Raw genomic sequence first — 22,459 nt, 5'->3', positions numbered from 1 at the left:
AGAAAACCTCGCTTGAGTAAACTTAGCCAACCTGTATTTTAAATGGGTAGATTTTATGGTATGTTAATTATAAAGCCATTTTAAAAGTACAAAAGTGTCACATATTTACAGTTAAAAATCAATACTCAAAAATTCCCTGGGTTGACCAATGTGCTTCTTTGATTAAGAACCACTGGCTGAAATCCTAACAGCTTACGGATGTGGTGGTTCTAAATACAGGGCTTAAAAGGGGTAGCAATTGGGAGGCAGGAGGTTTTACACGCACAGAACCTTCACCGGAAAGATTAATTGAACACCTGGCATGCCATTAAAGAATGCCAGCCCCTGACGATATAGCATGTATTACATCTTAGGTCCAGAATTGCAGTTCATTAAGTGTTTCACTTTAACAGAGTGATTTCAGCTTTTAATGTATTGTTTTCTTTAATGCTACACTGAAATAAATGTTATGGGCTCCCTCTATTGCTCTTCTTAAATCAAAATATCTATTTATTTAAAAAATCTCTTTAATGGAGATATTAAGTCGCTCAAGCCAGAAGATTATTTTTATCTACAAAAATATAATGAAATAAAGAGGTGTTAACATTTCTGGATTACATATAATGCCCTAAAAGAAAGACAAAGGCCTTCAGTTTATTAAGTCATTGACCAGAATGAAATGAGACACTTACCAAACTGATTTCTAAGAACCAGTTTTTATAGGCAACCAATCTGTCTAGGTTTATACAGACAAGGTTAAACTCATCACCTTGCAAATCTTTGCCAAATCGTCATTCATAACTTCTTTTAATGCAATAGAGCCAATGCCAGTGTAACATTCAAATATTTCCTATATGGTTACAAGATCGTAATTAAACTCCTTTGAACTTTAAGCCCCTTTCCTCTCAGGAATAATTTTATGAACAGGAATAATTTTATGCAGATTGCCATGCAAATAACTAATTACATATATATTGCAACACATCTAATTAAGGTGAACAAATTAGTCAACTTCAAGTCATAGGGTAACCCGAAAAGCAGGTTTGAACTGAAGAAATAAATGTGAAAAGAAGAAATACATATCATTTCCTTTTATTAAAGGAATAATGAACTAACATCTTTTCTTTATTCCTATAACATTTTGTTGGAAATTGTAATTACTGAAGATACAGTTGTCAGTTCATAGGTAGTAAAAGTACACAACCCCAGAATCTGGGGAAAAACAAATGTTTTTCACCTGAAATTAACTAGTAAAACTCAACTCATAATGATGGAAACTAGTAATGCCTAGAGTAACCCTCTGGGACTGAAAGTTCTAGTATTTCCTGAATCTTGGTCAATACTCCACATGAAGTAATTACAAAGGTATGGCATCTAGTAAAATGGAGAATCAAAGAAACACAGAATTTTTTTCTGCACAGTCAAGAGAAAAGGATGCTTTCTTCTTTCTTTCACTGGAAACATCTGTGGAATGAAAGACGGCCATTAGGTCATGACAATTTAAAGAAAAAAAATTAATTTAGGTCTATTCCATTTTCTTTCATTCAGTCTTACATTCACTGAGCCTCCTTATGATCTGTAATTTGGCTGACTAAAAGAACTTGTGGATCAAGATACAGCATCCTACAGAAAAACAATTCCTACTCTGTGACATTCTAGCTTATCAATCAGTCTCTTGAGAGTTTGGTTACAATGAGTCAGTCTCTTCTGAATGAAATGACAAGCTTAAGTTTGGGGACCTAAAAAGCTGAAAAACTCTGAATTTGTATATTCCAGAGGCTTACCTAAACAGTTAGCTAGCCAAGTTCACCTCCTTGACTTCTCTCAGATATAACTGCTATAATTACAAATTTTAATCTAAGCTGATTGTGGCAATAAAATGAAAAGAGATAGATTGGATTACTAGGCTCTCAGATTTTCCTCTTAATATAAATCTGAATTGATACATTTTTGAGGCAGATGCAAGACATTAGTTGGATCCCAGTTTTATATTTTGCTAGTGGTAACTGCAAGCCATGAAGGATGATGGCTCCTCATGAAAATGTAAAAGACAATTGCTTACAGTGTTTATATGAGGATTTCTTCTATGAGAAATTCTCTTTTATGTTTTAAAAGGCATGATTGTGGTAAAAAGAATGATACATTTATTAAAATTCTTTTCTTTTCTTTCTGCGCACACAGCTAAGTTATATTTCCAAAATTTCCTTACAATTGCATGCTGCCATGAAATTGGGTTCCAGGTGATGAAATGCAGGTAGGAATGATACACTAAATTATATCTATGTCTAGCACATGAAAACTCCCTCCATAATCCTTCATATTCTACCTCTTTCATATGCAGCCAATTCCAGAATAAAGAGAATTCTGAGTCTTAGAGAATAGAAGAGCCACCTAAATGCCTACACCTGTATGCATCAGACTGTTAGGTAAGCGCGCACGCGCGCGCACACACACACACACACACACACACACACACGAAAAAGAAGAAGATTATGTTAAACTTCTAAAATTTTGCAGTTTTATTAAACTAATTAACCATTAAACTAACTAACCATCTGACTAATACAGATACTGGAATAAGGAGTGAGAGGCTACTGTAATATAAAGTAAAATATGTGGTTGCTTAGTGATTATCAGCAGGCTAGAACTCTATGGATTCATATTATGTAGTGCCTAAGACAACTCAACAACTGGGAAGGCTGATTCCATTCCAATGGAGGCTGCAACTGTAGAGAATGGGGTAAAAAACAGATTATCATCAGTGTAATTGGATGTTGTTGGTGATGTTTAGCAAGATACTGGAGGAAGGGGCTGAGTTCAAGTAAGACCTGGCTGGTTTGAAAGAAAAATTAAAGTGAATCATTAGAGTCAAAATTTATCATAGCTATCTTAAAATATTTAAGATTTTTAAATAAAACTTGAGTGAAAAATGCAGAAAAATTAAAAGAAGAAAATCTAAATCATCTATAATCTCCCAAATGAAAGAAAACCATTGCTAAAATTTTGTATATTTCTGTGCTTAGGAAATTGCACACTACACATGCACACACACACACACACACGCACACACACAGATACCCAGCACACCATGGATAACACAGAACAAATAGATTTGAAACATAACTCTTTTCCCAATAGTTATTGTGAGCAAGTTTATATTCTATTAAGTATTTTTATATAAAATCACTTTTTTGTGGCTTCATTTTATGTTATAATATCATTTATGAAGCCAATAACTTATTACTAGTTATTTGCTATTGTAAACAATATATAAATGAATATTCTTGGAGCCAAATATTTTTTTCTTAGGTATTTTGGGAACTGGAATTTCTTTTCTTTTTTTTTTTTGTTTTGAGAGGGAGTTTCGCTCTTGTTGCCCAGGCTGGAGTGCAATGGTGCAATCTCAGCTCACCACAATCTCCACCCCCTGGGTTCAAGGGATTCTCCTGCCTCAGCCTCCCAATTACATGCATGTGCCACCACGCCCAGCTAATTTTGTATTTTTAGTAGAGATGGGGTCTCTCCATGTTGGTCAGGCTGATCTCAAACTCCTGACCTCAGGTGATCCGCCCACCTCGGCCTCCCAAAGTGCTGGGATTACAGGCATGAGCCACTGCACCCGGCCTGGAACTGGAATTTCTAAGTCAAAGAGTATGTATATCTAGAAAACTTTATAAATGCAACCTCAACCCTCTAGAAAAATTGCCAATGGCAATATATAGGAATGCCTATTTTTAAAATTTACACTATTATTTTATAATTTTGTCTTTTAATTTTTACCATTGAGATCATAAGTATAACCTAAGACTACAGGCCTGTGGATGCAAATAAGGAGTTATTAACTATAATGCTTATATTAGTTGGGATCAGACTGAGGGATGTTGACATGAAGCCTGCCATTAAAAAGGCTTAAATAAGGGGGAAGTAGAGTAATATTTCACATAGATGTCCATGTAGGTAGTCCTGAGTCAACAAGGCATCAGGCATGGGTTCAACAATGTCAGGTACCTTAATTCCATCCTGTTGCCTCTCTGTACTTGGCCCATGGCCTCCCTGTCCAAAAACAGCATCATTTGAGTTCTAGGAAGCAAGATGGAAGCAGAAACAAAGAAGAAAAAGGCAAATGGTATATTTGGGTTCTCCTTAAATAAAAGGTACTGATAAGTGCTACATAGTACTTTCATTTTTGTCCTATTGACCAGCACTTGGATACCACCCACCCCAGATGAAAGGGAGGCTGGGATATGTACGTTATTTTATTTGAGCTTCAGGACAACTTTATTAAATAAGTGGTAGTTTTATCCCTATATTTAGTAGAGGGAACTTAGGTATGAGAGTTTATCCAACCTGTCCAAGGTTATGTGGTTAGTAAGTGGTAGAGACATAACTGGAATCCAGGTCTGTCTGACTCTAGACCCTGTACACTTAATCACCACACCATTGCACCTCAAAAAGTCTTTCACCAACAAAGAAGCTATAGACTATGGCTCTGTCTCTTGTTCAGGGCATAAAACCTCATGCTGGCTTGGATGACAGATGCTTTACTATATCTTTTAGTCTGCATTTCACTTCTACAAGCATCTCTTTCTCTTCCACAAGCATCCGATCCACCATCAACTTCTATAGGTCTTAGTTCCAAAATATATTTTGATTCTTTCTATTAGTATCTAGTTCCTGCTACCACCATCTATCATCTAAGCCCCTGGAATTCTACAGTCTGGGGGTAGAAATTAGGCCATATTAACTCTAATGTCTATATTAGTTAGAATAAGTCTGGAGTAGTCTCCAAATTGGTTCCCCATGTTTTGCTCTTGCACTCTAAGATCTGTTTTGCATAGTATATTTTCCAGTTTACTGAAAAATAATTTGCATAGTATAACTATTTTCCAGTTTCCATAGTATAAGCATTTAAAAATGTAAACCACATTATGTCAATTAACTGGTCCAAATCCATGCCCACATCTCTGGGATCTTCAAGGCCTGTCCAGTCACACAGGCCTTGGATCATCATGCTGAATAAGGCAGGCTTTCTCTTACCTCAGGGCCTCTGCATTCTGCTCACAACTATTTTTCCCTAGATGTTGCTTTCATGTCTTTTCAGCCTTTATGCCTTAGTATAAATGCCATTTGTTAGCTAGGTGCTTTTTGACCAATCTAAGGTATATTTCCACCATCCCTTTCTATTACATTACTGTTTTATTTTCTTAAAGATACTTCTCAGTATATTTCATTATCTTAGTTATCTATTTGTTCATTATCTAAGCACTTCTTCTCCCCTGAAACCAGAAGGTAAATTATTGTCCACTGCTTGCATTCCCAGAGTCATTAGAGCATCTAATCAATGGTAGATGTTTAATCAACAATTGTTAAGGAATGAGTTAATGAATGAATTTCCCAAGGCATGGCGCACAAAACTCTTGCCTCCTTCCATCTCAAAACAAAAACTCTCGAGGAAACTAACTTCAGAAAAAGAGTACCAAATTATTTCACAAATAGCAAGCTTGAATTCCAGTGTAAGCTCAGCAAGTGCACACATTGGGGTTTACCTGAGATCTTTGTATATCTCTCCCAACTGTAAGCACTGATCTACATCACCTATACAGCACTATATAGCTGGCTAGTTGGGTTTTAGATGCAGATCACATCTCTAAGGCAGTGACAGTTCACCAGGAGGGTAACGTTCTGGAACCCACTAGACTTTCTGGAACCCACTAGACTTTGGCTAGATAACAGTAGAGCTAAGAAGGCCACATAGAAGGGAATGTAATACAATTTTCTAAGTGCCAGGCCAGACTTCATTTCAAGAACTTTACATATATCAACTTACAACAACCCTGTAAATCCTAAGCTGTCATTATAACCAATTATACAATTTACAGGATTGTTGTAAGGAATGAGAAACACAGAGAAGTGAAAATAGCTTACCTATATTACATAGATAGTAATTTTCAGAGCCAGGGTTTGAACTTATGAAGTTTAGCTCCAGAGTTCATGCATTTAAAGATTACTATAGTACAAGTAAGATTTGGGAGATGGAGACCAGAATATACCTAGTACAGATGAAACTACATGAGACAGAAATATGTTTTGAAAACCTCTTGGATTATACACATAACATCCTCTTACTAATCAAAGAGCAAATATTAAGTGCTATCTCTCTTGAAAGTTGTTAACTATTTTAGAGACCATATTTGTTACAGCCTAAATTTTGTCCCATCCAAATTCGAGAGAAAAGATCAAATTCTTCTTAGTACTCAGTCCTGCTTGAAAGATGAGTTAGGACCTAATTCTGTTTCCTCTGACTAAACCTTGGACCCTGCCCAGTGTGTCATTTTACCTTATTTAGTCATCTGTTACATGGCATTAGGTAAGCCATATCATCTCAGTTCCTCAGTAGGGATAGTCAAGCATGCAGACTGAGACCACCATTTCTGGCCTCAGACCAGTGATTTTGTAACTACTATCTATGTGACCTTACAAAATATATTATTTCAAATTTACTTCCTCATTTGTAATACCCACCGTACAAGACTGTAGTAGGAATTACTAAGATAAAAATATATGAAGTGTTTGACATACAGTAGATGCTTGCAAGTATTTTTCTCTCAATTATTATTATACATAAAATTTAATTTTTTTTCTCAAAATAGACCTTACCCATCATTAGATTTACAGAAAGACTCAGATGAAGTAGTTTTCCAGACTTCTCATTTTAACTATTACTTCAGGAGCTCCTACTCACAAAGTATCTTAAGACAATTACATTTCAGATAGGGGAATGAGTGTTGTGCATCTATCTGCATTAAGAACTAGAAAGTGGTAAATAAGTGAGGGACAGCTAAAATACCATGAAAATTCATGGGAGAAAGAAATTGACTTCACTTTTGAGACGTGAGGCACACAGAGAAAGGACATATGAGGTAAACCTAGAATGCTGCTAATGAGGAGTTTTTCTCTGCATAGCCCATAGATTGAATACTTTCTCTTCTGCTTCACCATTTTGCACCACTTTTATTATTAAATTTATAAATTAGATTGTAATTCCTGTTTCTGGTCTACTAGTTATTATCCGCTATTGCAGGACATGCTCGTTTTACCATTGAATTCTTCAGCACCTGATTAAAGTAACAGCAGTAATAAGAAATAACAGAAAGGATATTTGGACTTTGAGTTTAGTTCAACATTAATAGCATGGCTCTAGAGTCCGATTGATTCTGTTTAACTTCAGACTGGGCCTCTTACTTAGCTTACGTCAGTGATTTCTAGGGTTGCCAGATAAAATGCAGGACACCCAGTTAAATTTGAATTTCAGATAGACAAATAATTTTCAGTATAAATATATCCAATACAATATTTAGGGGATACTTATAACAAAATATTATTGCTTATCTGAAATTTCACATTAACCAGACATTTGGTATTTTTATTTGCTAAATTCAACAACCCTAGTGACTTCTCTGATCATGTTTGCTTTCTGCAAATGGGGCTGGAAATCGTACTTTCTCCCTAGGATGACCTATGTATAGAACGTTGCTCATGGCAAAACCTTAATTTACTTTGCAAATCAGGATACTTTAGTAGAGACTTACGTTAAAACTCTGGGAGAATGACCATGCCCAGGCACCCAAAAAGATGGTTACATTTATTCGAAGGTTTTCTAAAGACTACAGAGAAAGTTCAACAGAACCCTGAACAAAGGTACAAACTGCGTTGAAAGATACGTAAATGTTCCTTTAAAGTAATAGCACAAGGCCACATCACTGCAAACTGCAGACTCCCTGGTTACGTGAAAAGCGGTAGTTCGGCCTGTGCGCAAGCGCACAGGGACTTCTTGGTTCTACGCCCCGCCCCTCTCCGCCGGAGACAGTCACGTGGGCGAACCGTAGCTTTAGACGAGCGCCAGCCTTGTCACGTGACCCAGGCCCCAGCTTCGCGCAGGGATGGAGCCGGAAGAGGGGACGCTCTTGTGGCGGCTGCAGAAGCTGCCGGCCGAGCTGGGCCCGCAGGTGAGGGAGGGTACTGGGGGAAGCGGAGCGGGGCCTGGGCTTCGGGACGGCCCGGCGTGCGGATCAGGCCGGGTGCGACCCAGTCGCCTTCGCAAGCTCCCTAGGAAAGGGAGGAGGAAGGGGCGTGATTTCGGGTGGTTGGTCCCCGCCTTCCCTGGGGAGCCTAGGTGGGCAGCTTGGGGCGCCACCCCCGGCCTAGAGGTGCAGCTCCAGGGCCTTTGCGCGCAGAAGCGCCCGCACCAGACGGGGCTTTGAAAGCTTATGGCGTCAAGTCGGTGTTTGCTGCTGCTTCGTATACGTTTTCTTCATTCATTCAACACATACCTCCCAAAGGCTCCCTACCTGCCAGGCAGCAGACACAGTACTAGATGCTGGAATACTATGTGACCTACACCGAAGCGAACCCTGCCCCTCCACCCTTGAGGGTAGTTGGAAGGAAGTGAAATAACTGGGCGAGTTACTTTTGTTAGGGTCGTCCCAAGAGGTGATGTACCCATTGACTTCCAGTCTATGAAACAACCTGGCTTGTGAGAATCTGGAGAAAAGCAACCACATTCGTTTGTTCAGCCAGTTTTTCACTGAAGTCTACCATACATTGAGCGTCCTGATGGGATGAGGTAAAATGGTGAGTGAGACACACAGCCTGTCCCCTGGTGGAGCATCTTTTTTATAAGTCTCAATTTTGGTCTTCCTATTTCCTCTGTTCCGTTTACACTGGAGAAAGTGTGGGGGAGACAGAAAGGAACTTACCTTCTGTCAGGGTCAAGAAAAAAGAAAACATCCTAATTATTTTCTCTGTTTTTGCAAGTGATGAACCTGAAATGTCAGCAGAAATTATGGCTAACTTGCCCAGGATTGCCCATCCAGAAAGTGGCAGAGCTGGAACTTATGCTCAGATCTATCGATTCTGAGTTTTTTATTGGCTTTTGGCTCTCCTTGTCTTCATTCTACCCATTTAGATAAGGTGCATAACCTTTACTATCATATATGTTGATGACTCCTAAATCTCTAGGTTCAGCCAAAATTTTCTTCCTCTATGGTTCAAGAATGCCAGTTAAAAAACAAAACCCCCAAAACCCCAAACCAAAATCTCTTCCCTGAGTGTCAGGCGTCTGCCACAGGTACCTCAAATTCAGTATGCCCTTGCGTGAGCTCTTCTTTCCCTCTGGACCTACTCCTCCCGTAGCCTCATTTTTGGTTTGTGGCACCACCACTTTCACCCAGCCCCTCAACCTGACGTTCTATGGGCTCTCCTTTTCACATCTCTTCTGCCTCTTTACTGCCTCCATTTTGAGTGTCCTCAACAATTTAAGCCCCTTAATCTTTAATTCCTTAACTGAAAATTGAGGCACCTGGGCTCACCCTCTCTCTTTTCTTACATCTTCCAACCTGTTAGCAAATATATGAAAAAATAATGCAAATGTGTGAATAGATTGCTTCCCGGTTGAGCACTAGGCTCTTTTGCTTTGTACACAGGCCCTTTTTGGTTTGGCTCCACCCACCTCTCCAGCCTTGTCTCCTGTCACCCCCTAGGCACCCCCCAAAATAACTTGCTATTCCATAAATCAAGCAGTGTGATTTTACAGTTTGCCTCCTGTATATATGCCGTTGCTTGTATCTAGAAATGCACTTCTTCTCTCCTGTTTGCTTGGCCAACTACTCATCCTTTTAAGATGGAGTTTTCCTTGCTTCCTCTCTGTGCTCCTTTGTACCTTGTATATACTTTTATTATGTCCCCATCATTCTAAATTACATGCATTTGTATGTTTGCCTTTTTCGAATGGACTAAAGCTCTGTTATGGTAGGGCCTTATTTATTCTCAGTTTCCTCATTTGTAAATTAGGAATAATAACAATGGTTACTTCAGAGTTGTAATGAGGATCAGTCCAGAGCATGGTACCTAGTTAGGGCTCCATAACAGTAGCTATTATAGTTTCTTTGCCATTAAATAAAGTCATTTCCATGACCTTATTTAGTAACTGGGATGAAGTGTGCATTACATATTTGTGAGTGAATAACAAACATATTGCGAAAAAGAGAATGCTTTTATTTTTCAGTTTGAGTTCTGGGTTTTGCTTTAGCATGGGGACGGTATAGGATAAGCTGTAGAGAATTTTGAATGAAGTCAAAATTGAGTATGTTGATTTATGGTAAATAAAAGATCAGTTTGTATAGTATATTAGCCACCATTTGGAAGCAGTTGCTTGTGTTCTGGCAAGTGTGGTGTTAGAGGGAAGGAATTATTAGTTAAAATGGGGTGGAATATGATTATTTCCAAGTTATTTGGTTCAAATACTACTCTTGTAAGATACAAATAACTTTGAGAAAGATAACCTTAGTATATGTTAAGTGCTTAGAATAGTACTGGCATTGTGTTATCTCAGTTAATAGATGTTGAAGGCATGAATTGGAGGAGGAGGAGTAGTGATAATAAGGATGGTAACGAGGGTTAGCAATGTCTGCATGTCTTTGTACATGCCTGGAAGATGTCAAGTGATTTCCGTGTATTCTTCTTCAATCCTTACAGCAAGATTAAGAGAAGAGATGATATCCTCATTTAACACTTGAGGAAACAGACTCGAAGATTTAAATAAAACTTGAAAGTACTGCAACTGGGATTTGAACTGGATAGTTTTATTCCAAAATCCATAGTCTTAATCACTATGTTAAGTTATACATGTGTTAGGCTTTCCATTGCTGATAGTAAGATACTAATAGGATAGAAAGGAATGTAGAAAAAAGGAAAAAAGTACTGAAGACTTTCTGGGAATACATCTAAAGTAACTGCTGAGCTGGGTGTGGTGGTGCTCGCCTGCAGTCCTAGCTACTTGGGAGGGTGAGATGGGAAAATTGCATGAGTTCAGGAGTTGAAGGCCAGTCTGGGCAACATACTGAGACCCTCAAAAGAAAAAAAAGTATATTGTGAAAGTGGAGGCAAAGCAAAATGTAGCTTATAGGCCTACAGTAAGAGACTTTAATGTAAGTCCTATCCTTTTGTTTGGTCGTTGCTGTAAATATATCCTTTATACGTATCTTCCTTTTAGTTTTTTCATTATGTAATTTTTATAAAATTATTTTAGTTTCTGAAGGTCGACATAATAATAGAAAGTCTAGGATTTTTATGAGTTCTAATTTTTAATTAGAATAATCTTAAAAGTGGTTTATACATTTTAACTTAGGCTGGTCTTGCAGATAACATGAACATCTCCCAATGTTTATTAAGAGGAAGATAAATTTGTTTTATCATTTTACTTATAAGTGCATTTATTTGTGTTTTTCTTGCTAGCTTCTTCACAAAATAATTGATGGCATTTGTGGTCGAGCTTATCCTGTGTACCAAGATTATCACACTGTTTGGGAATCAGAAGAATGGATGCACGTTTTAGAAGATATTGCCAAATTTTTTAAAGCTGTAGTTGGTAAAAACTTATCTGATGAAGAGGTAACTTCTCTGCACATTTCTATAACTTACAATAAATAATGCCCAGGTTTCCTTCTGAGTTTTTTTAGAGCAGTGTATAATACAAGGGCCATCATCAGTAACAACAAATACCTTATAATTGTGAATGGAAAAATCTGTGGAAATCCTAGGTTTTTGCAGTTTTGTTTTTGGTTGTTTTTACTCTTTTAATTGTGAAACATTTAAAGCATACAGAAGAAAACAAGAAGTTATATAACTGATACCTACATTCGCATTACCAGTTAAACAGGTGTTAACGTTTTGCAATGTGTGTGTTTCTTTCAGAAATAAAGCATTACAGAGGTTACCAAAATTCCCCTATTCCACACCTGGATATCCCACTTTCACCTAGAGATCACCACTCTTGAAGGTGGTGTTCATGTTTTGTATTATATATTGTATGTATGTTTGAATCTTTGAGTATATTGAATTATTTGGGGTATGTAAGTGTATAACTTGTAATAAAATGTAACATATGTCTGCACTTGTAAATTGTTTTAAATGCAGCATTGTGTTTTACATTGATAAATGTGGATCTAGTGTATTTTAAATCCTTGTATTTGATGATAGAAATTAAATAAGATTTATTTATCTCCCTACTAATAGTCATTGCTTCTTTCATTATTACAAGTAATGCTGCTATAAACATTCTTTACATGTCTTCTTGTTCACACTCACATCAGCTTTTCTGGGGTAGATATCTTGAAGTGAAATTGCATGGTCGTAGGATATCCTTCTTCCACTGAATTACTTTTGCATCTTTGTCAAAAATCATTTGACCTTGTGTAGGTTGCTCACTTTTCTGAAAATCAAGTTATTTATGTTTGTCATTGATTTGGATGATATTCTGGATATGAGCTCATTGTTAGAAATATGTATTTTAAATATTTTCTATTATGTGCTTGCCTTTTTACTCTCTTAATGGTGTCTTTTGGTGAAACAAGTTGTGAAATTTAACAAATCTACTTTGTCAATATTTCTTTTGCTGGCTAATACTATTAGTGTTTTGTTTCAGAAATATTTGTGCCGAAGATATGAAGATTCTTGGATGTGTTCTTGTAGAAGCTTGATTGTTTTAGCTCTCACATTATGTCACTGATGCATTTTGAATTAATATTTGTGTATGGAATGGAGGCCAAGTTCAAAATTTTCTACATGAATATCCAGTTGACCACTTATTGAAATGACCATCCTTGCCACACAATATTGCTGTGCTGCCTTTATTGTAAATCAAATGGCCATATATTTGTGCCTCTGTATCTTGACTCTTTAATGTATTCCACTAGTCTACTTGTGTGTATTTGCCAATGCTACACTGCTTTAATTACTGTAGAATTAAAGCTAAGTTAAATTATGTCTTGATATCTGGTAATAGAAGACCTTCATTGTCATGCTGCTTCAGGAGTGCCTTGGCTATTATATTTTCAGATAACCCTCTAGAATCAACTTTTCGGTTTTAACCTACAAACCTGCTGGATTTTTGATGGAGATTGCACTGAATCACTAGATCATTTGTGGGGAGAATTGACAACAACATTTAGCTTTCCAAAGTTATGAACATGGGCAGCCCTCTATTTATTTAGAGGGCTTTGGTTTCTCTCTCGTATTTTGTAGTTTTCAGTGTTGAGCTCTTGCAAATATTTTTTATTTCTGAGTAAATGATGTTTTTGATCTTTAATTTTTAGTAGTTTTTTGCTAGTATGTACAAACAGTTGATTGTTATATACCTTGTGTCCCACAGCCTTTCTAAATTTGTTTACTGTATCCAATTGTATATAGATTTTTTGGGGGGAGATTGTATATAATAATTTTCTTTTTCAACTTTAACATCTTTCATTTATTTTTCTTACCTTTGTGCATTGGCTAACACCAGCAGTCAGTGTTTCTGTTAAAAAAGCAGGCATAGTAGATATATGTCTATTCCTAACTTTAGGGAGAAAGTGTTTGCTATTTCACCATTTAGTATGTTAGCTCTGTGATTTTATAGATATCCATTGTCAGACTAAAGAAGCATCCTACAATTCTAACTTTGCTGAGAATTTTTACCATGAATGGATACTGAATTTTATCAGATGCTTTTCCCTGAATTTGTTATTGTTTCTTCTTTATTTTGTTAATGTGATTTTTGAATGTTAAACTAAGGCTGCACTGCCAAAATAAACTCCACTTGATCATGATGTATTATCTTTTTTATATATCTCTTGATTTGGATTGCCAATATTTTGCTTAGGATTTTTATATCAATATTTGAGTGATATTGGCCTAGGTGTTTTTTTTTTTTTTTTTTCTTTTCCTCTTGTCAAGGTGTCAAGTTTTATTCTGGCCTCATGGAATGAATTGGGAAGAATTTTTTTTCCTCTTCCTGTTCACAGGAAGAATAAGTGAGATTAATTTTATTTATTTATTTAGTGTTGTGCTACTCAATTTTCACACATTCGGAAATTTTTTGGTTACCTTTTCTCGTTAGTCACGACTTCATTACCCAGTAATAAAAATATAAACAGTATTATTTAAGTTCTTTGAGATCTGATGTGGTTTGCTAAATGGCTCAGAATATGGTACATTATGGTGAATGTTCCATATACATTTGAAAATAATGTGTACTCTACAGTTGTCAGGTGTAGTATTGTATATATTGCTAAGGTTAGGTAGAATACATTTTTTCAATTCTTCTATATCCTCATTGATTTTTTTTGTTTCTTTGTGTCAGCTATTGAGAGTTGTATTAATACCTCTAATTGTGAATGTGGATTTATTCATTTCTTTTAGTGCTGCCAAGTTTTGAAGCTATGGTGTTAGGTACTCAGGAATTTATGATTGTTGTGTCTTTCTGTTGCATTGCCCTTTTACTGTCCTTCTGTATTTCTTGTAACACTTCTTGCCTTAAGGGCTACATTGTCTGATATATTAATACAAGTTGAGTATCCTTTGTTTGAAATGCTTGGGACCAGAACTGTTTTGGATTTCAGATTTTTTTGACTTTGCAATATTTGCATTATACTCACCAGTGTAGCATCCCTGCTAAAAAAAATCTGAAATCTGAAATCTCAACTATTCAAATGAGCACTTCCTTTGAGCATCCTGTCAGTTCACAGAACTTTTCCCGTTTTGGGATTTGAGATACTCATCCTGCGTGGCTGTATCAGCTTTGGTGTTTTCCAGGTGTATTCATTTCCACGCTGCTGCTTCCATCAGTCCTTTTTCTTTACTCTCTATTTTGCAGAAATTTGTTAAAACCTATTTTCTAGTTACTCACTCTCATCTTAGTCTTTTTTATAGTTACAGAAGTATTTCTCTTTTTCTTTTACTGTTGCTTTAAAAGTGTGCAAAAGGAGAGTGGAATTGTGTTTTTACGTTTTAAACAGAAAGCCCCTTTTGTCTGTTTTTATTTTTATAGATATTTCAGCAGTTGAATCAGTTGAATTCATTTCATCAAGAAACTATCATGAAATGTGTGAAAAGTAGGAAAGATGAAATCAAACAGGCTCTGTCAAGAGAAATAGTTGCTATTTCCTCTGCACAGCTGCAGGATTTTGATTGGCAGGTAAAGGTAAGAGTCTATGAGTACGTGTATTTTTAATTTCATTTTCTGGATATAGACAAATATCTTTATAATATCATGTATCTAAAATTTGTTATTTTGGGAGTGTATTATCCCAAAGAAATATCAAAGATAGTTTAAATTACACCTTACATTAACTTGGGCATAAGTACACTACAAACATCTAAGCCACGTGTAATAACATTACATTGATAATAAATTTAGTTAGATATGTAAATCATTAAATGTCATAAGTGATGGGACAGCATATAGTCAACATATAGATACATACATACATATATATATAAAATTTATTTTTTGAGAGAGAGTCGTGCTGTGTCATCTAGGCTGGAGTGCAGTGGTGCAATCTCAGCTCGCTGCAACTTCTGCCTCCTGGGTTCAAGCAATTCTTCTGCCTCAGCCTCCTGAGTAGCTGGGTCTATAGGCACGTGCCACCACACCCAGCTAATTTTTGTATCTTTGGTGGAGATTTGGGGTTTTGCCATTTTGGCTAGGCTGGTCTCAAATCCTGGCCTCAAGTGAGTGATCTGCCGGCCTCGGCCCCCCAAAGTGCTGGTTTTACAGGCGTGAGCCATCCCACCTGGTCAACATATATTTTTGACCACAACTTTCTAGACTTCATAGCTTTCTTAAGACTGGTAAATGTGATTCTACCTCTAGGAGGAAAACCTGTAAGATACTATTAAAACATCAGTGTTTAATACATTTTGGAGAGTCACTATCAGTAGAGTTCATAAAGAACAATCTCAGACCCACTTTTTGTCCTTATAAGATACCTAGACCAGTAGATGAAGAGGAAACAAATAATTTTGTTTCTTGATTTTAGCATGACCCTGGATAAAGTGCCTTACGTTGTATATATGGATTAAGTAAAGAAAAATGTGGGAAGATAATAGGTGGGTTCCTAATCAGATAAATAACTAAGCAAAGACAGGTGAATGTATATTAGTTAAGAAGTCTCTGTGGCTCTGGTCTTGGCCCGGTCATTTTCAACATGTTTATGAATATGATGCTTATCATATCTGAAGGTGACATAAAACTAGAGCTATAACACATGTATAATGTGACACAAAGTTTAAAATTATGTCACAGCTAATTCCATCAATGACCAAATGAATCAAATAGGCAACCTAAACAGAGGATGTTTAATTTAAATATTTAAATTTTATACATTTAGTTTCAATTTCAGATTTTATATTTTTATAAATATAAAAGATAAAGGAGGCCAGGTGTGGTGGCTCACGCCTGTAATCCCAGCACTTTGGGAGGCTAAGGCGGGTGGATCACTTGAGGCCAGGAGTTCGAGACTGGCCTGGCCAACATGGCAAAACTGCAACTCTACTGAAAAAATACGAGTATTAGCTGGGTGTTTTGGTGTGTGCTTGTAGTCCCAGCTACTTGGGAGGCTGAGGCACGAGAATTGCTTGAACCTAGGAGGTAGAACTTGCAGTGAATTAAGATCATCGTGCCACTTCACTCCAGCCTGAGCACCAGAGCGTGACTTTGTCTCAGAAAAAAATAATAAAGGATAAGAGAGAGATGTTAATGGTAGCATATATGAGAAATGTTTATTTTGGTTTATCAAAGTATAGCTTCATTCGTGTTGATTCAGGCCCATATTTTATTGGTAGAAATGCAGTTCTTTTTTTTTTTTTTTTGAGATAAGAGTTTCACTCTTGTTGCCCAGGCTAGAGCGCAATGGCAGGATCTCAGCTAACTGCAACCCCACCTCCCGGGTTCAAGCGATTCTCCTGCCCCAGCCTCCCGAGTAGCTGGGATTACAGGCATGTGCCACCACGCCTGGCTAATTTTGTATTTTTAGTAGAGATGGGGTTTTGCCATGTTGGTCAGGCTGGTCGTGAACTCCCGACCTTAGGTGATCCGCCCACCTCAGCCTCCCAAAGTGCTGGGATTACAGGTGTGAGCCACTGTGCCCAGCAGAATTGCAGTTCTTCAAGCAAGAGATAGTGCTAGTACCTTCTGTTTCCAATGATAACATCTTTTTAGTGTAATATCTGTTTAGTTTTGGCTGCCAAACTTAATAGATATTTAAGCAAATTGGACTCCAGCTAGCAAAGAATGACTAGGAACTTAAAATCATGGTGTGTGAAATTGCTTTGAAACACTGATACCATGTACCTGGAAAAGATTAAACCTAGTAGAAACATGACATTTACCTTTAAAAGGCCAAAAGTCATAGATGGGAGAATATATAAATGCTTTGTGGCTCCAGGAAGTAGGTGAAGGACTAAGGTATATTATTTGCAATAAGATAGGTTTCAATTCAACCTAGGGAAGAACTTTTTAACAAGTATGAATATCTGGAAATAATTGTAACCTCTTCTCGAGGTAGCATGTGCATCATCATTGGTGGTATTTAAGCATAGGGTGAAAAACTATTTATTGGAAATATTGAGGAGGAGAATTATGCCTAAGATAGTTAACCTGAAGCTGCTACTTCCAGATCTCAGATATTATAGGTCCTGTTTTTGGGTGAGAGAATGGAGGAGATATGTCAAGATTTGATTCTATAGTGTATGTACTACAAGAGAGATCCTTTGAGGTCATTAGGGAAGATGTCCCTTATCATTGCATAAGTAATTTTTTTGCAAGTGGTAGCATTCTAAACAAAGATTCAGTTTTTGTGGATTTTTCTGGCTCAGATTCCAGGAAAATTGAGTTTCCCTATGCTGTCTGCCAAGGAAGCTACAGTGCTCGTTTCAAAAAGTACTAGTATTATAAATATTTGGTTCTTCCAATTCCCCTAGGATATATTCCAGAGAAATAAATTAAGAAGTGAGGTAAGTGTACGGAGTGTTTCCGTTGAGTGGCTCTAATTGAAGATGGTATCTTGATAACATATTTATCAATATTGTGATAGATAGATAGCTGACCATTAATTAAGCATCTTAAGTTCTGAGAGTTTACCAGTATTTTTGGTCTCACTTATCTTTGTACATGAGCTTTCATCTTCTTGTTGCCTTTAATCTTCTTTAAGAATTCTCTATGTTTCTTGTACATTAGACCCTTTCATTACTTCCCAGGCATGACTCTGATCTACATACCTGCTTCTGCCACAAGATTGCTGACTGGTTATCTTACTTTCCTACCCATTTCCTCTCCTTTATTCACTCTCCTTTCTCTCTCTATTCTTCAAATATGCTTTAGCATGGATTTAATTTGTTTCTTTCACTTTTCTCTATACTCAACAGCAAATAGTACTTTTAAAAAATGTACTGCTAACTAACCTCTGATGCATATTCAATATGGTTCTTTTTACTATTTATTAATTACTATTTTTCTGATTTTAAACAGCTTGCACTTTCCAGTGACAAGATTGCTGCATTACGAATGCCACTTTTAAGCCTGCATCTAGATGTAAAAGAAAATGGTGAAGTAAAGCCATATTCTATTGAAATGAGTAGAGAGGAGCTACAGAATCTAATACATTCCTTGGAAGCAGCAAATAAGGTATTTGCTATAATTTTGTCATATGATTTGAATGTTTAAGGCTTTTGGGTTTTTTTTGAGTTGGAATCTTGCTGTGTCACCCAGGCTGGAAGGCAGTGGCGTGATCTCGGCTCACTGCAACCTCTGCCTCCTGAGTTCAAGCGATTCTCGTGCCTGAGCCTCCAGACTAGCTGGGATTACAGATGCCCACCACCACGCCTGACTGATTTTTGTATTTTTAGTAGAGATGGGGTTTCACCACGTTGGCCAGGCTGGTCTCAAAACTCTTGACCTCAAGTGATCTACCCGCCTTGGCCTCCCAAAGTGCTGGGATTACAGGCAAGGGCCACTGCATCTGGCCAAATGTTTTAAGTTTTGATTGATGCTCCTCGACTCATAGTTCACTTTTAGTGTTTTTTTCTCCTGATGTTTTATGTTAAGCACAGAAAATACTTTGTTAGTATGTTCTGAGCTCTAGTTTTAGATATTGATTACAACTTGTAATGTTCAATTACTTAGTTTTGAACATAATGTATTAAGTAATTTTTGAAAGAATAATAGTGCTATTCTAACAGCTGAATTTCTTTTGCTTCAACGCTCATTAATGATAAAAATAAAATTTTTACCTTAGAATAATAAAATTAATTGATTCTGAAGAGTTTTTATGATTAAAAAAAATTACGATCCTGAAGAAAAAGTGGCTTTATTAACTGGACTAATAATAGAAAATTGCTTTTATGATCCTCTATGGAAGACAAAATATGGCCTGTAGTTATTATGACAAAATCAGATTGAGGCAAGGCAGAACTAATGAATGTCGAAAAACTTCACATTTACAGTGGAGTGGCTAAATAACAGTAACTGCTCCTAATGTTTAATAAATGAGAAAAATAATATTTAAACAGTGGAAACTGTTGTGAGGAGGAGTAAAAATAATTATCTTTGTATACGTATGTTTCTTTGTTATTGCTCAGCGTTTTCTCTAGTTATCTCATCTCAGTGATTAAGTCTCAGTAATTCTTACAACCTCTACTGCCCCACTATTTAATCTTCTTGATCCTGCTTTTTAAAAACTCCCATAAACTTCAGCTTCTCTCCACACTCTGCATTTGCTCAAACATTGTAGTGCTTTGATCACTGGTCCACATGCCTATTAACCAAACGAGCAGCTCGGGCTTGGCTGGATGGCTGAGTGGGGCTACATGTGTGAAGGGTGCATGTGGTAGAGCCCGATATAAATGGTAACAGATTCTGAACTGTAGATTCTGGCAGGCATATGTCATCAGTTACTGTGTATTGTACTTCCTTGTTATGAGTTCTCCATGCTCTTTTTCAGAGACTTCAAAGCATTTAATATGGAATATATCAGTATCAGTCTTGTATAACCTGATATTTTCTGTTCAATTTGTGTTTTAAGGTGGTCCTGCAGTTGAAATAACTGGCAATGATGAATACCAGTGCTATCAGATTTTATTGCTCCAACTTATATGGCAGAGTGAATACTGTGTGTTCAGAAACGCTATGATGTCTTGACTGTTGCAACAGGCTGAGAAAGCAGCAATATTGATATTATAAAGATAAAAATGTATCCACATTCCTTAACAGGAAATTACATGGTTGAGAGGAAATGCATAAAATGAAAGATGAAAAATCTATAGTAGCAGTTTATATTTTCATGATTGTTTTGCCTCATTTATTAAATACTTGAGAAATCTTTAGAGATACACAGTTTTATTGAAAGCTAAAAATAGGTTCTAAAGTAATGTAAAAATGTAAAGCACAAATATACTTGAATATTGCTTAAAGAATTATGTGAATAGCAACATATATTATGGGTATATAATTACTTTGTGATATTTTTTAAAAGTTTTTCAAAGAATGTATAAGCTGCATATATAACTCAGGAGATTCCATGTCTTTCTCATATTTCAGAGGAAAGATTATAAAATATAAAATTTCTTAGAGAACACCTCTTTGTCAGAGATAAACAAGAACAAATACTCTAAACTTATGTGAACAATTTTGAGTTTATGAATTCTAGAAACTAAAGAATACAGAAAAATGAAAATAACAGTTTTACTTCTGCACTTCTATGTTTGGGAAACGTTGCTCTGATAAAAAATAGTTGCCATTGTGCAGTGTGTGTATTATTCAAATATGAGATAAGACTATGTACAGGTCCACTTTTGTTAATAAACTCAATATTGAATACTTTTGAATGTTAAATTCATTGGAAAAACAAACCATTTGTAACCTCAGTTAACTTTAACAACAAGCATTCTGAGCAAATGAAAAGTGTCTTGTTTTACTTTTATATATTTATTTTAAATGACTCCAAATAACTCAGTAGTTATACGTAATTATACATAACTCAATAATACGTATTTAATAGGTGCTTGCTATTTGCAAGCCATATGGCTCATTAGAGCATCATACTATTCTTTGAGGCATCCAGAGCAATTATTACTATTCTCATCATACAGGTGAGGATAGGCTTAGAGAGTTTTCTGAGTGTGGTCTAAACAGTGCTACTCAAAAATGTGTGTCAGTATACTGCTTTCGTCATCAAGAAATTTTGGTTTTAAAAAAATTATCAGCTGAAGGAAACTGTGCTTAGTGTGGTAGGTAATTTACCTTCTTGTGCAAGTTATTTGTTATTACGGGCCAGTGATGGTTTGTAGAACAGCACTTTGAATAGCACCCATCGTGAAGTCTCTTCTAAATTTCAACTTTCCATGCAGTATCTCCTTTAGAAGGAAAACATCTTGCTGTGTAGTTAGTCACTCTCTCACCACTTGGTAACACTCTATTAGCATATTCAGCAGCTTTATCGAAATTGGATCAGTGTACTAAATAGTATACATATTAAAGTGTGCAATGTGATATTTTGACATACACATATTTACATCCATGAACGCATCACCACAAATTAGGATAATGAACATTTGAACACTCCTGAAGGTTTCCTCTTCATCCTCTGTAGTCCCTGCCCCTTCCATTTCCCACAGGTAACCACTGATCTGCTTCCTGTCACTACAGATTGTTGCATTTTTGAAAGTTTAGTATAAAGGTATCATATAGTATGTACTATTTTTTTAAAAAAAATCTGGCTTCTTTCAGCATTATCTTGAGTTTCATTCATGTTGCATGTATCAGTAGCTCATTTCTTTTTATTGTTCAGAAGTATTATGTTGTAGAGTTCTGCCACAATTTATTCACCTGTTAATGGATATTTTGGGTGGTTCAAGTTTTATTCATTAGAATACATAGAATGCTGTGAAATTTCTTGCATACATCTTTGAACGAACATATGCTTTTATTTTTTTTTTAGCAAGTACTTTAGAATGAAATGACTGGATGATATGGTAGGTTTATTTTTTCAAGATACTCCTGAACTTAAAATTTTTTTTTATTTGAATAATTTTTGAGGGTACAGGTGGTTTTTGGTTACATAGAGAAGTTATTTAGTGCTGATTTCTGAGATTTTATTGCTCCTGTCACCCAAGCAGTATACTGTACCCTTAATGTAATATTTTATCCTTCACACCCCTCCCAACCTTCCTCCCTGAGTCCACAAGGTTCATTATATTACTCTTATGCCTTTGTATCCTCATAGCTTAGGTTTTCCATTCCCGAGTTACTTCACTTAGAATAATGACTGTCAAGCTTTTTCTAAGTGATTTTAACATTTTGCATTTCCATTGCAGTCTATGAGGGTTCTGCCTCCATCTTGCCAAGACTTGGCATTGCCAGTCTTTTTAATTTCGGTTATTTTAATATGTATGTGTCTCACTGTGGTTTTTAGCAATATTTAACAAATTTCCCTAATGACCAGTGATGTTGAGCATCTTTTCATGTGCATATTTGCCATGTATACATCTTCAGTGAAATGTCTGCTCAGATCTGTTGCCCATTTTTCAATTGGATTTTTTGTCTTCCGAGTATTGAATTTTGAGAGCTCTTTTGACTTATGTGAATACAAATCCTTTATTAGAGAGATAC

General features: G+C 36.3%; 1 protein-coding gene and 1 long non-coding RNA gene across 4 annotated transcripts; one reads left to right on the top strand and one right to left on the bottom strand.

The window, feature by feature from the left end:
• Nucleotides 1–1,083: 1,083 nt before the first annotated feature.
• Nucleotides 1,084–7,749, bottom strand: LOC103884348. Its single transcript, XR_646907.2, has 3 exons — nt 7,569–7,749; nt 3,988–4,059; nt 1,084–1,443 (listed from the first exon to the last, which is right to left on the bottom strand). It is a non-coding gene; the product is annotated as an uncharacterized LOC103884348 (long non-coding RNA).
• A 97-nt stretch (nt 7,750–7,846) lies between these two features.
• On the top strand, nt 7,847–20,746 carry COMMD8 (COMM domain containing 8). Of its 3 annotated transcripts, XM_009206786.4 has the most exons (6): nt 7,873–7,985; nt 8,456–8,610; nt 11,272–11,427; nt 14,843–14,995; nt 18,323–18,478; nt 19,875–20,746. In XM_009206786.4, the coding sequence occupies exons 2-6, from the start codon at nt 8,608–8,610 to the stop codon at nt 19,893–19,895; spliced, it is 489 nt and encodes a 162-aa protein (XP_009205050.1). In that variant the 5' UTR covers nt 7,873–7,985; nt 8,456–8,607; the 3' UTR covers nt 19,896–20,746. The 3 variants fall into 3 exon arrangements, with proteins under 3 accessions (XP_009205049.2, XP_003898698.2, XP_009205050.1); XM_009206785.3 differs by lacking the exon at nt 8,456–8,610 and having other exon boundaries at nt 7,847–7,985; nt 14,843–14,989; XM_003898649.4 differs by lacking the exon at nt 8,456–8,610 and having other exon boundaries at nt 7,847–7,985.
• Nucleotides 20,747–22,459: the final 1,713 nt, after the last annotated feature.

Source organism: Papio anubis, chromosome 3 (assembly GCF_008728515.1).
Source record: "Papio anubis isolate 15944 chromosome 3, Panubis1.0, whole genome shotgun sequence".
NCBI classification, from domain to species: domain Eukaryota; kingdom Metazoa; phylum Chordata; class Mammalia; order Primates; family Cercopithecidae; genus Papio; species Papio anubis.
This window is presented reverse-complemented; position numbering and strand designations above follow the sequence as displayed.

Coding starts and splice junctions, on each gene's coding strand:
- COMMD8 (XM_003898649.4), top strand. CDS start 7,920: ATGGAGCCGGAAGAGGGGACGCTCTTGTGGCGGCTGCAGAAGCTGCCG. Junction 7,986..11,271: donor CGGCCGAGCTGGGCCCGCAG/GTGAGGGAGGGT, acceptor TTTTCTTGCTAG/CTTCTTCACAAAATAATTGA. Junction 18,479..19,874: donor CCTTGGAAGCAGCAAATAAG/GTATTTGCTATA, acceptor TTGTGTTTTAAG/GTGGTCCTGCAGTTGAAATA.